Source organism: Castanea sativa, chromosome 7 (assembly GCF_040712315.1).
Source record: "Castanea sativa cultivar Marrone di Chiusa Pesio chromosome 7, ASM4071231v1".
NCBI classification, from domain to species: Eukaryota; Viridiplantae; Streptophyta; class Magnoliopsida; order Fagales; family Fagaceae; genus Castanea; species Castanea sativa.
In genome coordinates, this window is record NC_134019.1 from 18,502,695 (window position 1) to 18,517,153 (window position 14,459).

The 14,459-nt window shown below is 37.9% G+C and overlaps 2 protein-coding genes across 2 annotated transcripts; one reads left to right on the forward strand and one right to left on the reverse strand.

Annotated features, from left to right (window-relative positions):
• Positions 1-315: 315 nt before the first annotated feature.
• On the reverse strand, positions 316-687 carry LOC142644083 (uncharacterized). The gene has a single exon (XM_075818761.1). The coding sequence runs from the start codon at positions 685-687 to the stop codon at positions 316-318; it is 372 nt and encodes a 123-aa protein (XP_075674876.1).
• Positions 688-6,553: 5,866 nt separating this feature from the next.
• LOC142643027 (eukaryotic initiation factor 4A-3) lies at positions 6,554-13,222 on the forward strand. Its single transcript, XM_075817552.1, has 8 exons — positions 6,554-6,981; positions 8,582-8,822; positions 8,990-9,070; positions 10,402-10,509; positions 10,630-10,749; positions 11,154-11,321; positions 12,119-12,205; positions 12,690-13,222. The coding sequence occupies exons 1-8, from the start codon at positions 6,671-6,673 to the stop codon at positions 12,801-12,803; spliced, it is 1,230 nt and encodes a 409-aa protein (XP_075673667.1). The 5' UTR covers positions 6,554-6,670; the 3' UTR covers positions 12,804-13,222.
• The last annotated feature ends 1,237 nt before the right edge of the window (positions 13,223-14,459 follow it).

Sequence of the window (14,459 nt, forward strand, 5' to 3'; positions counted from 1 at the left end):
AATGTTCAAAAGGGCACAGTTGTTCTAAATTCGGTTCTAGCTTTTGATTCGAATTTGAAATTGATTATTCAGGATCAGATTCAAGATTTGGATCAATCCAAGATATCTCCCTAGGTAACTCCCTCATTAATTCTAGATTTTTTTTTTTATAGGAAACCAATACTTAACTTTCATTACTTAGGACAACTGTCCAATGCGGTAAAATCCATGTGAATTTGAGATACAATAGCACTGGGGGTATCTTCCACCCAGATCAAACACTCTTTTACATTAAAAGCTTCCTTAGCCATGAGATATGCAGCCATATTGCACTGTCTACGCACATGAGCAAAGCTCTATGAGCTGAAAGCAGATAGCCCCTTCCACGATTCTCTGTATTGAGCACGGTCCTGGGACAGTCCCTCCAACAGCCAACATTATCGTTTGAGCATCACTTTCCATACCAATATCCCTCAGTCCTAAGTTCCTAGCCAACTGAATTCCATCCTCCAACGCCATCGCTTTAACCTCCATGGCCCCAAGAGGGAAATGCACTTTTTTACTCATTGCCTCCATTAACAATCCTTCCTCATTTATGATGACTACCTCAATACCACAACACCCCACTTTCGCGAAGACCGCCCTATCCACATTTACCTTATACTTCCCCTTCGTCGGAGGTCTCCACTGGCTGTAGCCCGATGCCATTCCACGCGAGTTTGAGCTCTAATCTTCCTAAATTTCCTTCCCCAACTCACGGGCTTCTTTGGCAATTCTCTTCGCCTCTTTGGACTTCCCTTCATGTTTGAAACTATTTCTATTGTTCCAAATGAGCCACGTCGTGATAGCAAACAAATCCCAATCCAAATCCACCTTTCTTTCTTTCAATGCCCAAACCACATCCACCTTTCTTTCTTTCAATGCCCAAACCACATCCACAAAGTCCCTTATTGGCCGATACAACCCAGGCAGCCCAAGCCCTTTATTGGCTGATACAACCCAAGCAACCCAAGCTCAGTTTCCTTCAGGACCTCCTCTGCAAATTTGCAATTCCATAGGATGTGACCTGAAGACTCACAGCCACCACACAAGCCGCATCTGTCATTTGTACATACCTTCCTTGCAGCCAAACGATAATTAGTTGTTAGGATATCTCTACAAGCCCTCCAAAAGAAATGTTTTACTTTATTTGGGCAATTCAGCTTCCATATTCCTTGCCAAAACTGAGACCTTTTAGCTTTGTCCAACCCTTCTCCCCTTTCTAAAAAGGAACCCGCCCTCTGCAAGAGCTTTAAAGACACCCCATAAGCACTCCTAACCGTAAAAAGGCCATTTTTAGATCAAACCCACACCTCAATGTCCTCTAGCAGCCGAGGGCTCAACAGGATACTGAAGATTTTCTCTGCATCTATGGGAAGGAAAGTCTTCTTTATCAGGTTTGTTTTCCACCCCACAGACTCACTGCCAATGAGTTGATCCACCTTTTCCAGCTCCGTACCCAGTCCTTGAGGACTAGTCACTTTGAATGACTCCGGGGAATGCAGCCATCTATCTCGCCAAATCTTCACACTTCTCTCATTCCCCACAATCCACCTCGATCCAAACTTGATGGTTTCCATCGCAGCCATTATGCTTCTCCATACGTAAGATGGTTTCTTTCCTACCTGTGCTTCCATGAAAGAACACCCCGCAAAATACTTAGCTTTAAAAACTCTATGGGTGAGGGAATGTGGGTTTTGCTTAAGCCACTAACCTTGCTTTGCTAGAATTGCCATATTAAAGGCCCTTAGGTCTTTAAATCCCATTTCACCTTCTGATTTGGGTGTGCAAAGACTCTCCCAAGACATCCACGCCATCTTCCTTTCTTTGTCTCTTTGCCCCCACCAAAATTGGCTCACCATGGAGATTAATTCCTTGCACAAGGAGTCCGGAAGTTTAAAGCAGCTCATAGTGTATGTCGTAGTCGCTTGAGCCACCGCCTTAATAAGAATTTTTCTTCCCGTTATAGATAGCAATTTACCCTTCCACCCCGCTATTCGCCTCCCAACTTGATCCTTTATATGGTTAAAAGCCTTCTTTTTTCCCCTCCCCACTAGGGTAGGCAATCCTAAATGCCTTTCATGCTTATGAATAATTTGTGCCCCAAAGCTAGTTTTTATTTCCTCTTGGACATCACTGTATGTGTTCTTGCTGAAGAAGAGCACCGTATTTTCTCTATTCAATTTTTGCCTCGATTCCCTCTCATAGTTTGCTAGAACCTTTAGCACCCTATTGTCTTCCTTTACACTTGCCTCCCCAAAAATTATATAATCATTAGCGAATAGGAGATGAGAGATCCTAGGTGCACCTCAACACACTGAGATTCCTCTTATCAGCCTTTCCGTTTACTCCCTTAAACCTTCGGCACACAACAGAAAAAGGTAGGGGGATATCGGATCCCCCTGTCGCAGCCCCCTAGTCGGAATAATATTGCCTTTTGGTTCCTTGTTGATTAACATCGAGTAGGAAACTGCGGAAACACACATCGTGATCAGCCTGATCCACCCCTCCTGAAAACCCAACCTCCTCATTATTGCCTCCAAAATGAGGTACCAACACCATTGGCTAGTTGGCTATCACACTGATTTTTCAGAGCCACCAAAAGTTCCCAAGAAATGTACCTTTTACTAGTGTCAGGATGGCCGTAAAAGCTCGTTGCCCTCCACGGGTTTACCCCTCCTTCACCTTGCACCACCACATCGATGTGGGTATTTAAGCAGCTCTTCAAGCACACTACCACACCCTCACCGCAGCATAGCCAGACCCCCGCTCCGCCCATCACTCGGTACCGTGATACCCTATGTTAACTCCAACTTTTGTTGTAGTCCTTTTATCCGATTCACCCCTGCTTTGGTTTCCATAAGGAAAACCAATATCGAGTTTTTTTACTTCACTTCGTTGGAGAGAAGCCGGACAACCAGAGATGACCTTAAACCCCAACAGTTCAATGATAACACCCTCATTGGGCTCGGTGGTGCTACACCACAGCTACCGCCTCACCGCCATCCGTTGCAAGTTTTTCACTTTGTGTTTTGTTTTGGACAGAGACTTTTGTTCTTTTCTGATTTTGGTTGTTTGGTTCCAGTTCTTGAATGGGTGTGGGGTTCTCTCTTTTCTTCGGCATTGGGCCCAATTCCTTCTCCGGATTGTCACCACGAACTACCCTTGGCAGCCTCTTCCAGTGGCCACTTGTTGGGCCCAAAGGTTCTGCAACACAGCCCATCTTCTCATCAAAGCATAATGCCATTGGGCTAGGCCCATATCCCACACTCCCAGCCTCGCCTGCTTTTACTTTTCCTTTCCCATTTGGCACCATCCTGAACTCGAAATGTTTTTCAATCCTTTGACACGTCTCTGTCACCCCCTGCATCCCTTCTTCTGACTTTTTTTGAGCCCCTCCAGCTTCTAATGTATCCTTACCTGAGAAAGGAAAGATCCCTTTGGACATCCCTCCACGACTACTGCCCATTCATTCTCATGATCACCCCTTTGCTCCTGACACTCCTGAACCCCTGTTTTTGTCTCATTCTTATTTACCCAATGCTCTGTGATTGTCGCCGTTGACTCGGACACATTTCCCACCTCCCTTCTTCCGTCTGGTGTTTCTTTCCGCGGCAATTGACCTCCCTCCGATTTGCGCATCGGACCACCCTTACTGAAACTCTCCTCCATAAGCCTAAACCTTGTGAAATCACCTCCACCTTTCCTCGATGCCTCACCCTGCAGCCACGCCCCATACTGGAAATTGTTAAGCTCCGTATTAGCACCCGAACCATTCTTATTCTTGCACTCCTTGATCCCGTGGCTGAGCAGACTGCATTTGTAACAAAAATTTGGTAACCTCTCGTATTTAAACGTTATCCACCTTTGCTCCCCTCCCTCAATGACTATCCTTTTCCCTCTCACTAGTTTTTTTGTTACGTCCATCAACACTCTTACCCATAAACACTTACCCCAATTAACCCCCAATTCCGATATGTCCACATCCATAACCTCACCCAAACTTGTCCCTATCACCTGCCCCGTTTCCCTTGTTCTACTTTTTAGCGGAAGGTTGTGTATCTGCACCCAAAACGGAGACTACCACAAAGAGATATCCTTTGGGACCTGCTCACCCTCAAACTCCTTAAGCAAGATCAGGGACTTCTCATACGTCCATGAGCGCATCTCTATAGTTCTTTTCTTATCCCCCCCATCCCCAAACTCCACTAGATATAGCTCGTCCTCCACCTCGTTTATCTGGACACTCTTACTTGGTTTCCAAACCATTCTGAGGTTCTTTCTAAGCGCCTCAATGTTTATGCTCTTTGGGGAGAGCACCTTCATCACAAGGCAATTTTTTCCTATCGCCTTAGCAACTTCTATAGAGCTACTTCCTAAAACTAAGCTTTCATCCTCCTCCTTAGTGAAGGATAACTTTTTCCAGAGCTCTTCTAATTCCTCAACCATATCACACAACCTCAGCTGGTCCTACGTACAAGAACAAGAACCACTTCACTTTTGCAAGGAAAACCTGGAAGACCCTCACTGCTTCCACATGCACTTAGGCACGAGAGCACACCGTTGGCTAGTTGGCTATATATTATATCTTTAATTTAGATTTTAAAGATACATATAAGGAGTCTCCTTATAATGCTCAAACATTTAGTGATAAGGCCATTAATTGTGGGGAGGTTATCAAAGAATCTTTTTCAAACTCTATGGTGTTACATCCTAATGGTCCAAATTTGGAGATAAGTGTTAAAGATTTTAAAAATTCTATTGAAGTGCTTGGAGATAATTATGAGGATATTGAAATGGAATCTTGTTCAGATGTCAACACCGAAAATATGGAGCAGAGAAAATATTCCCTTCGTAGTTGGAAGCGTGTTTTAAGAAATAAAGGGATTTCAAATTCAAAAATCTCTATCAATCCAACATTTCTCCTTTCCAAATGGCCTGCTGAAGTCTCTGATTTGAATACCCAGCTTGAACCACATCCTAAGCAGACAAAACTAGATTCGGCTTTTCCCATCATTGGGGTTGGTACTCAACCCCCCTTTATCTCCATGAAAAAATCTTAGTCCTAATTGCTTTCCAAGTTTCTCTCAACCAAAAAAAAAAAAAAAAGGAAATAAAAAAACACTCATCACTTTGATGTCCATGTAAATCAAGAAGGTGTCATTTGACATTTTTTTCAGATTTTCTGGGCATCCAAGTGAAGATTCACTTTTCTTATAGTAGTTTGGATTTTGAAGCTTTTTCTTTGTTTCTTTGTTTCTTTTCTTTCTTTTCTTTCTTTTATTTACGATGTAATCGTGCTACTCTAGCGTATGCTAGTGTTGCAAAAGAGAAAAAGGGGGTCATATGTCCCTCTTTTCTCTTCCTCAATGTATATCATATTTATCAATTAATAAAGTCTACTATTGTTTCCTCAAAAAAAAAAAAAAACATATAAAGGGAATTTATATAATTTTTTGTTTAGGTGCTCACAATAAGTTTGGAGGAATGATTTAAATTTGGGTTTTTCTAGGCAATGCCATTGAGGCACAAGCATCTTGATAATTTATATGTTTATTTTTCTGAAATATATAGTAAAAAACAACCGATTTGGAAATATAACATTATTGCTCAAATTTAATTGCTTTAGCAATAATTGAAACAAAAACCAACAGTTCTCCAAAAAAATAATATTACATGCAATAAAAAAATATAGAAAATAATCATGCAGTTAAGTTAGTAGAATAATTAAAAATTTGTGAGTTCATTCAAACAATATGTTCATATACTAAATTATATCAATTAAAGTATTTCACATTTCCTCTTTATTGAATGACATGTAATATTACTAATTAATTCTCAATAATAGTACCTAATAAGTATTATACATGAATTAAAAAGACAAGTTTTTACAAAACATTTTTATAATGTAATTATGCATTGCACTAATCACTAGTTCAGGTTAATTGGACAAAAAAACAATGATGTAGACGCTAGACACATGATTAGGTGCTAATTTAGCAACTAAATAGTCAATTTGGTGTGATTAGGTGCTAATTTAACACTTTAATAGCCAAGTCGGTGAGACGTAATGACTAATTTGAGTCAAACTTATGAGTTGAAAAGAAAAGTTTCAAACTTTTATATTTTCTTTTAAGGAAAAAGATAGAAAAAAGTTTAAAACTTTAGAAACCAAAATAAAAATAACCCCCAATTTAGCCGAATGAAACTCCAACTATAAGTTTAGTTAAAACGTTATTAAAAGCTATGTCTAACAAGGTAGATTGAATATGTTTACCGAAACTAACCAATGTGTTGATGCATTAACAAAGTTTGGATCGGATCTATAACTTTCTTATATCTTTTCATGAAATATTTGCCTATGATAGAGAACTTGTTGGCTTTTGACGTAGAACTTTTTTCTTTAAAATATATATTTATTAACTCTTGATATATCATCTTTTAACCAAAAAAAAAAAGAAAAAAAAGAAAAAGAAAAAGAAAAGTCGGCGAAGGTATTACTATTATAAAGTCTTCGAATGTAAAAAAAAAACACCACCTCATCCCTTTTTCCTTACTCATTTTTTGGAGCTTCTAGACTCTCATCATCTCGATCCTTCTTTCTCTTTTTTTCTCACTATCCCTAAACCCACAGAAAATCGAAACCAGAAAAATGTCAGACCTCGGCGGCGCAAGCATGGTCCGCCAAAACCCACGGCGGGTGACGGCGCCGGAGGAGGCGCTGGAGTTCGAGACCTCAAAGGAGGTCCAGGTAGTAACCAGCTTCGCAGACATGGGAATCAAAGACGACTTGCTCCGCGGCATCTACCAGTATGGCTTCGAGAAGCCCTCCGCGATTCAGCAGCGCGCCGTGGTTCCCATTCTCCAGGGCCGGGATGTCATCGCTCAGGCTCAGTCCGGTACCGGAAAAACCTCCATGATTGGCCTCACCGTTTGCCAGACCGTCGATACAACCAGCAGAGAGTGCGTCCTCTTAATCTCTTTTCCTTTTCTGTACTACTTTTTTCATTGTTTTCTTAATTATGGTTTTGTTTTGGTTGTGGAGTGTAGTTTAGGGTTTGAACTTTGTAAACTGAAACCCTAATTTTTTCTTTTTGGGGGAAAAAGGGTAATTTATTGTGTATTATATATAATGGGTTTTTAGTAAAAGAATAGTTATAGTTACCCATCTAATCACACATTCAATTTTACAACTTGTTCCTATAAATAAAAAAATTACAATTTGCTGACTTGTGGGAGTGATAGATACTTGCTGCTCACCACTATTCATTGACCGCTACAATCACACAAATCAACGAGTTATGAAAATGGGTGTCAGTAAAAGGGAGTTTTTTTTTTTTTTTTTTTTAAAGGTATATTACCCTATAGGGCAGTGCATTAGGTGAATTTAATTGTCCTAAGAAAAGATAACTCGTTTTTGTTTTATTGGTAGATTTAACTAGTTGTTTGAATTTATTGTTGGTGGACTTCAGAGCATTTGAGGTTTGTGGATTTTAGACTTCCTTGTTCGAGAGGTATGGTTTGAGTTCAGATACGGAACTGTACTTATGACAATTCAAGATAAATGTCCTCTTACGCAAGAAATAGGAATGGTCTTAGTTAACTTTTAACTTTCAGCCCTTATGAGTTGGAGGCTCTTAACCACCATTTTTTCTTAGACTGAAGGCCTCGTTTAGTGTCAGGAAATTCCCGAGCTTGAATGTTGTGAATAAAGTTTCCTTCAAGCATGATGATAGTCAGTCTTAAGTTTTTTAATATGTTATCTTTGTTAGTTTAAAGACTGGACTTTAAGAAGTACAATGGCCTGAAGTTGTTAGGGGAATAGTAGCAGGATGCCTTGCCTGCTGCCCCATCCTTCCTTGCTTCAATAGGCGTACTGACAAGGAGATCCTTGACTTGCCACTGGATTCATGTTCTAGTTCTCTAGAGACGGCCCTTTCATCGTTCATATGTAAAGATGATTATAGGTGTTATATTTTATGTCTTTTAAGAGTACCCATTATGGCACATTCAGTGCTCATTGACTAACTCTGTGAAAGATATTTGATACGAACATTATACATTGACAAACCTTGTGCTTTGAATTTTCCTACTTGCCGAATGGCCGATGCACTGGCAACTTTAACTGTTCAATTTTTAAATAAGAACCTTGTTGGGCTGAAGCTGATGTATTCAGTCAAAGGCATAGGTGAGATGATGTAGGTTGATTTTGTTTAATCTGATACTTGATGAAAACCAGAGTGCTTTAGCTTTGTCATGTTTGTGTGCTATAATCATAGTTGGTTGTGTTATGTACTGTCATTAAGTTTAGATTAGACCATTGAAAGGATTTACAATCTTTACTATTTTTAATCGATTAATGATTAGGACATGTGACTTCTTGAGGTAAACATAATATCACTTAATGGATCATTCTAGGCATTATCATGTGTTTCATGATGACTTACTTCTATAGCTAGGAGCTATTGGGATGCTTCTATCTTTTGGTTTCATTTTTCTGTTACAGCTGGTTTATGCTCATAATGGTTTATTATTTATTTTTTAAATGTCTGAAATTAAACAGGGTCCAGGCCTTGATCTTGTCACCAACAAGAGAATTGGCATCTCAGACAGAGAAGGTGATATTGGCAATGGGTAATTTCATAAGTATTAAAGTACATGCATGCATTGGAGGCAAGAGTGTGGGTGATGATATCAGAAAGCTAGAAAACGGTGTTCAGGTGGTGTCTGGAACTCCAGGCAGAGTTTGTGACATGATCAAAAGGAGAACACTGAAAACTACACACATCAAATTGTTAATTCTTGTAAGTTTATGTTTTGTGATCCCTAACCTTACTCTTTTAACTCTCTCTCTCTCTCTATAAGTAAATTCTCTCTTTATTAATCTGACGTTTTTAGTGTTGTGTGCGTGTGTGTGTGTGTGTGTAAGCTTGGTAGGGATTAATTTTTAATTTTTGTGATGCTCCAACAGGATGAATCTGATGAGATGTTGAGCAGAGGGTTCAAGGATCAGATTTATGATATATACAGATATCTGCCACCAGTGCTTCAGGTTCTCTCTCTCTCTCTCTCTCTCTCTCTCTCCCCACCATAAAAAGGGAAAAGAAAAAAAATAACAATTCTACCTAGCTAATTAAGTTTTTCCTGCGATGGAACTGCGTGTTGATTTGCTGTTGTCATTGGTTGAATAGTTATGGGTTGCTTTCTGTAACAAGTCCTGTAATTTTAGCTATTGTTACTTGTTAGTGACATTACCAAAAGAAAAAGTAGTTGATGTAGGTCAAGTTGTTTCAACACCACAGCTGATGCTCAATTCCTAGATTTTCAGCACATTGTGAGGATTTGTTGGTTGTGGTGTGATGTTAATTAGGTTCAGTAATTGCTAGGTTTAGTTTAGAATAATAGTCATTTTGGTGGGCAAATGAGCTCTAGCTCAAATGGCTTTCCTACCTACATAAAGAATTGGGTGGAGAGTGAGGTTGTGGTTTAAGTCATGGGATGCATGTATAACTTACAAATAAAAAATAATTGAAATTTTGATAGTAAGTAACGGATTATCATGTCCACTCTAGAATTTTAAAAACAAGCTAAAATGAAATATAACTAATGAAATCATGTCTAGGTTTCCTTAACAGTTACACATGTTTTAAGCAATTGCATTATAGAAGAACGAAATCATTCTCTGAAAGATACTTTAAAATCTGCAGAAAATTCTGTGTTCAAATTGATAAATTTAATTGACAGATCACATAGCTTCATGTTGGCTGTTTTGGAATGAACTACCAACTTCCTCTCTTTTGGGGGAAAAGGGGGAATGAAAATAGTTTGACTAGTAAAGTAAGTTGGAATCTTACTCAAAGCTACATCAACATGTAAATGATAAGCAGACTTATGGGCCATGACAACAGCACATTCCACTGAATCTGACACTAAACTAAAGGAAATGTCCATGAATTAATAGGATTTCAGAAAACATGAGTAAAGCCTGTGGGAAATCAACTTAGCAATAATAAATTGAGCCTTTAATAATTTTTTTTTGATACGTAAGGCTCTAATAAAAAAAATTACATGGCTAGGAAACCTTACAACAGCATAATGCATTATTCCTTTTGGCATCAAGTGTGCACTTGGTCTTTCTGATTGAAGTTGATTCGTCGTTTCCAATCATTTGGAAGATTTTCCTATGTTCCATTGCTAGTGTTCTTTTACAACATAAGTTTTGTTGTAAATTTCTCTTTAATCTATGTTGATGACTTGCTTTTGCAATTTTTGATGCCTACGCTATTAGGAATAAAGTAATAGTTTGTTGTCTCCTGTTATAAGTTCATGCAAGGTTCTGCAGAGACTGGCCATGTTGGTACTGAAATTGATAAGTTGTTGTAGGTTTGCTTGATTTCTGCTACCCTTCCTCATGAAATTTTGGAGATGACAAACAAGTTTATGACAGATCCTATACGGATACTTGTGAAACGTGATGAGTTGACTCTGGAGGTAAGTAATGTTTGTATGTTGTATCAGCTACCTTTGGATGTAGATCTGAATGCAAGTTTTTATGTCATTGTAAATCTGTAGTTTGATAATGGTTTTCTTTTTATCTTTTTATGATGACAGGGCATCAAACAATTTTTTGTTGCCGTGGAAAGGGAAGAGTGGAAGTTTGATACTTTATGCGATCTTTATGATACCCTTACGATCACCCAAGCTGTCATATTCTGCAACACAAAGAGAAAGGTAGTGCTGTCCTTGATCAAATTTTGGATTCAAGTTCTTGTAGTGTTATCTTGCCTAATATTGAGAATATAATGAAGAAAGCTTTCAAGTATCAGTCTATTGTTAGGTTCGTAGTTTACCAAGTAATATTCTTGGCCATATGGCTTCATGCAAGTGCAATAGTTAACATGAACACCAGTGAAGTAAAATAGAGACAAAGGAAAAGTTTTAGTATTGTCTTTTGCTTTCCAAGTGAGTAAGATGTTCTTTAAAGTTTCACAGGGTGTAGAATGATCCCTATTCCCCTTTTAGCTTAGCATATCTAGATTTCTTCCTATTTCACTGCCCTTTTTTTATTTGTTCCTTCTGGCTTTTATGTACTGGTTGATGAATATGATGTTATACTTAAATTAATCTTGGAACAGGTGGATTGGCTAACAGAAAAGATGCGTAGCAATAACTTCACTGTTTCATCAATGCATGGAGACATGCCTCAAAAGGAGAGAGATGCAATTATGGAAGAGTTTCGGGCTGGTCAAACCCGTGTCCTAATAACAACAGATGTTTGGGCCAGGGGGATTGATGTCCAACAGGCAAGTTGTTTGTCTCTTCTTTAATATATTATGTATTACTTTTCCACAGCAAGCTAAATTTGAAATGGAAAATGAGTAGGACCTTAAGTTGCGACCCCGTTAAAACACTGTCAGTGTCAGTGCCAATGAGAGCTAGCTCAAATGACACTTCATTCTCACACAAATGTGAGTGGAGGCAAACGTCACACAATGGTTGTGTAAGTGTAACTTTCAATCATTAGGAAAAAAAAAATTCAGTTGACTTTGGATTTAATGAGGTGGCAAACGACCAATACCTCCCCTACTGGACCAAGTTAATTGTTGAGAAAATTTGCTGACTTGCATTAGAATGACTGGTAATTCTTAATTCTGTGAGTTGATAAATGTATGGGACTTCTAGGTACTGTGACTAATGAACCTAGATGCCTATCAGTTTTTTTTTTTTTTTTTGTGGGGGGTGGGGGGGTTAGAACTTGCTGCCTGCTTGTGGTACAATAGTTAGGTGTGTTTCATGTTGTCAAGTGTTGATGTGTGCTTCTACTTGGATGTAATATATATAGGGAGGGTTTTGGAAAATGATCTATTAAAAATGGTCCATAAATTGTATATTCTGAGTTTTGTCCTCCATAGACAGGTTATAATTCTTTGCTGTCATTTTTCTCCTTAAGCTGTCTGTTTTACACATGAACAATCACATCCCTTTGTGCACTTGAAGTTAAATAATCATGGTATATATCCACTTGTATATTTTATGTGGAAGAACAACTCATGGTGTTTATACTTCTCCATTCATGTTTTCTTCATTTTTCTTTTGTCAGGTTTCTTTGGTGATCAATTATGACCTCCCAAACAATCGTGAGCTTTACATTCATCGTATTGGTCGCTCTGGTCGTTTTGGAAGAAAGGTATTTATTCTATTATGTATTGTGGATGAATTTTAATACTTGGCGGCCTGGCCTTCTGTGCAAGAAGTTGACTATCAATTTTTTTCTTCTCTATATGAAGGATATTCAAAACACATCATATTACTTCTAATGTGCAAAACTGAATAGATTTAAAACATTTTGTTTCCAACTGCAAAATTAAACAGAGTAAAACTACATGTTGCTTGTGAAGTGAAACAAATGGTAAACTTAAAAGTGCAATTAACTGCAAGCAGATGCCACTTAACCCGTTAGTGCAAACTCAATTACGCTTGATTTTGTAATTTGCTGCAGAAATATATGTGCATTTTTATTGTCTCATATTCTCTTTTTTCCATTTTTCTCATTCTTATTCATTTCTTGCTGACTAGCTGCTAGCTAATATTCTTGTTTTCCTTATCTCTCTCTCTTTCTCTTCTGGTTAATCTGGGCATTGTCTCTGAAAATGGCTATTTGATGTTTGCAGGGTGTTGCAATAAACTTTGTCAAAAGTGATGATATTAAAATCCTACGAGACATTGAGCAGTACTACAGTACTCAGATTGATGAAATGCCAATGAATGTTGCTGATCTAATATAAGTTTTGCTGGCCGTCTTGTGTGTTGATGCATCACAGTTGTGCGGTTGACGTAATTTTTAGTTTTGCTGGTAGAGGGTGAGATGACATTCTCCTGTGTTCTGTGACAACATTACATATGTTAAGAGTTGGATTCTCTCCATTAAGATTTATGTGATTGGGATTTCTCTGCATTGTGCTCACATTGTATGGGGGATGGGATGTATTTTAACGAAAGTTTAGTTTCTGTAATTTGCTAGGTTTTTTTTGTGAGGAGAATTTTGGACTTGCAGTCTCTCTCTGTTGGTTTGTTTCTCTCCCCTTGTCTTTTTATGTTTTTTGAGTTTTTACTTTACTGCTCTCCGTGCTTGCCATTTGAATGTGTCTTGTACATCTTATTATAACAGCCAAAAACCACCTAAACCAGTTGATGTTTTTGAACAGTGATAGTATCTCTGCATGTGCCCTGTGTTGAGTACTTTGCAACTTGTTTAAGCCCCTGGGCTGGCTCCTTTAATTGATTCAACAGAGAACTATTTTTTTTTTCCCCATCTGCTTGATGTAATGTAAACCAAAAGAAATCAACTATTACAGGTCCACAGCCATCCAAATTGAGGGATGCAATTAGAATGATTTTTATTAATATTTTCGAGGACATTCGAAGAAAAAGGGTAGTGGATGAAGTACATATAATATAGGATTATATATTTTGTCATAAAAATAAAAATAATATTAATAATAATTAAGCAAATTATTAAATTTTTTGTTGAGAAGGAGAAAAGAAAAGTAATCTAGTTCCTTCTCAAGGAATGCTTACATTACAAACATCTTGGGCTATTGCAAGCGTAGAATAAAACGTGTGAAATGAGATTATGGTAACTTGAAATAACGTATATTGGATTGGATTATTTGTCAATCATCAATATATTAGTTTACATATTTGGCATGAGGGAAGTGAAGTCATCTTCGGTCTCTTTTTCATGCTTAACTAGGTAAATATCTCCAATGCTCAATTTATAAAACGTCTCTCACAAGAGAAAAGATCTCCTGTGTCAGTCTCATGAGACTCATATCTCATTGACATGTGAGATCCATATGTTTGAGACATAGGTCTCGTGAGACTAGCGCATATAAAATCTTTCTCTCACAAGCTGTGAGTTGGGATCTATGAAACTCATATAATAAGCACTACATTTTCTAGTGACGTAAGGTTGTAGCTTAGGCCCTCCAAGATTTCAATTCAAAACTAAGTAGATCGGATTTTTTCTCAAGACCCAAGCTTGAATTCTATAAGGAGGTGTTTAGTATTGAGTAATGTGTCAAAATTCTTAGGAATGTCAAGAGATCCTCTAACACTCAAGTTTGGTTACAAATCACAAAAAAAAAAAAAAAAAAAAAAAATCAATCAATCAATCAATCAATCACATGTGTAGGTATCTAGATTCCCACTCAATCCCATTTTTGTAAGAATGTGGATTCCGCCAAAAAAAAAAGAGAGAGTAGGTATCCACATTCACGGGCCTAGAAAAACTAAAAAAGTTAATTTTATATATATAAATTGGCAATTTTATCCATTCTTCCCTATCTTTTAACCAATAGAAATAAAACTAAAGTTATGGTTAAGAAATAGAATTTTCCATCTCTTTTGATATTTCCTATTTGGGATTGAGTTAAATGCTA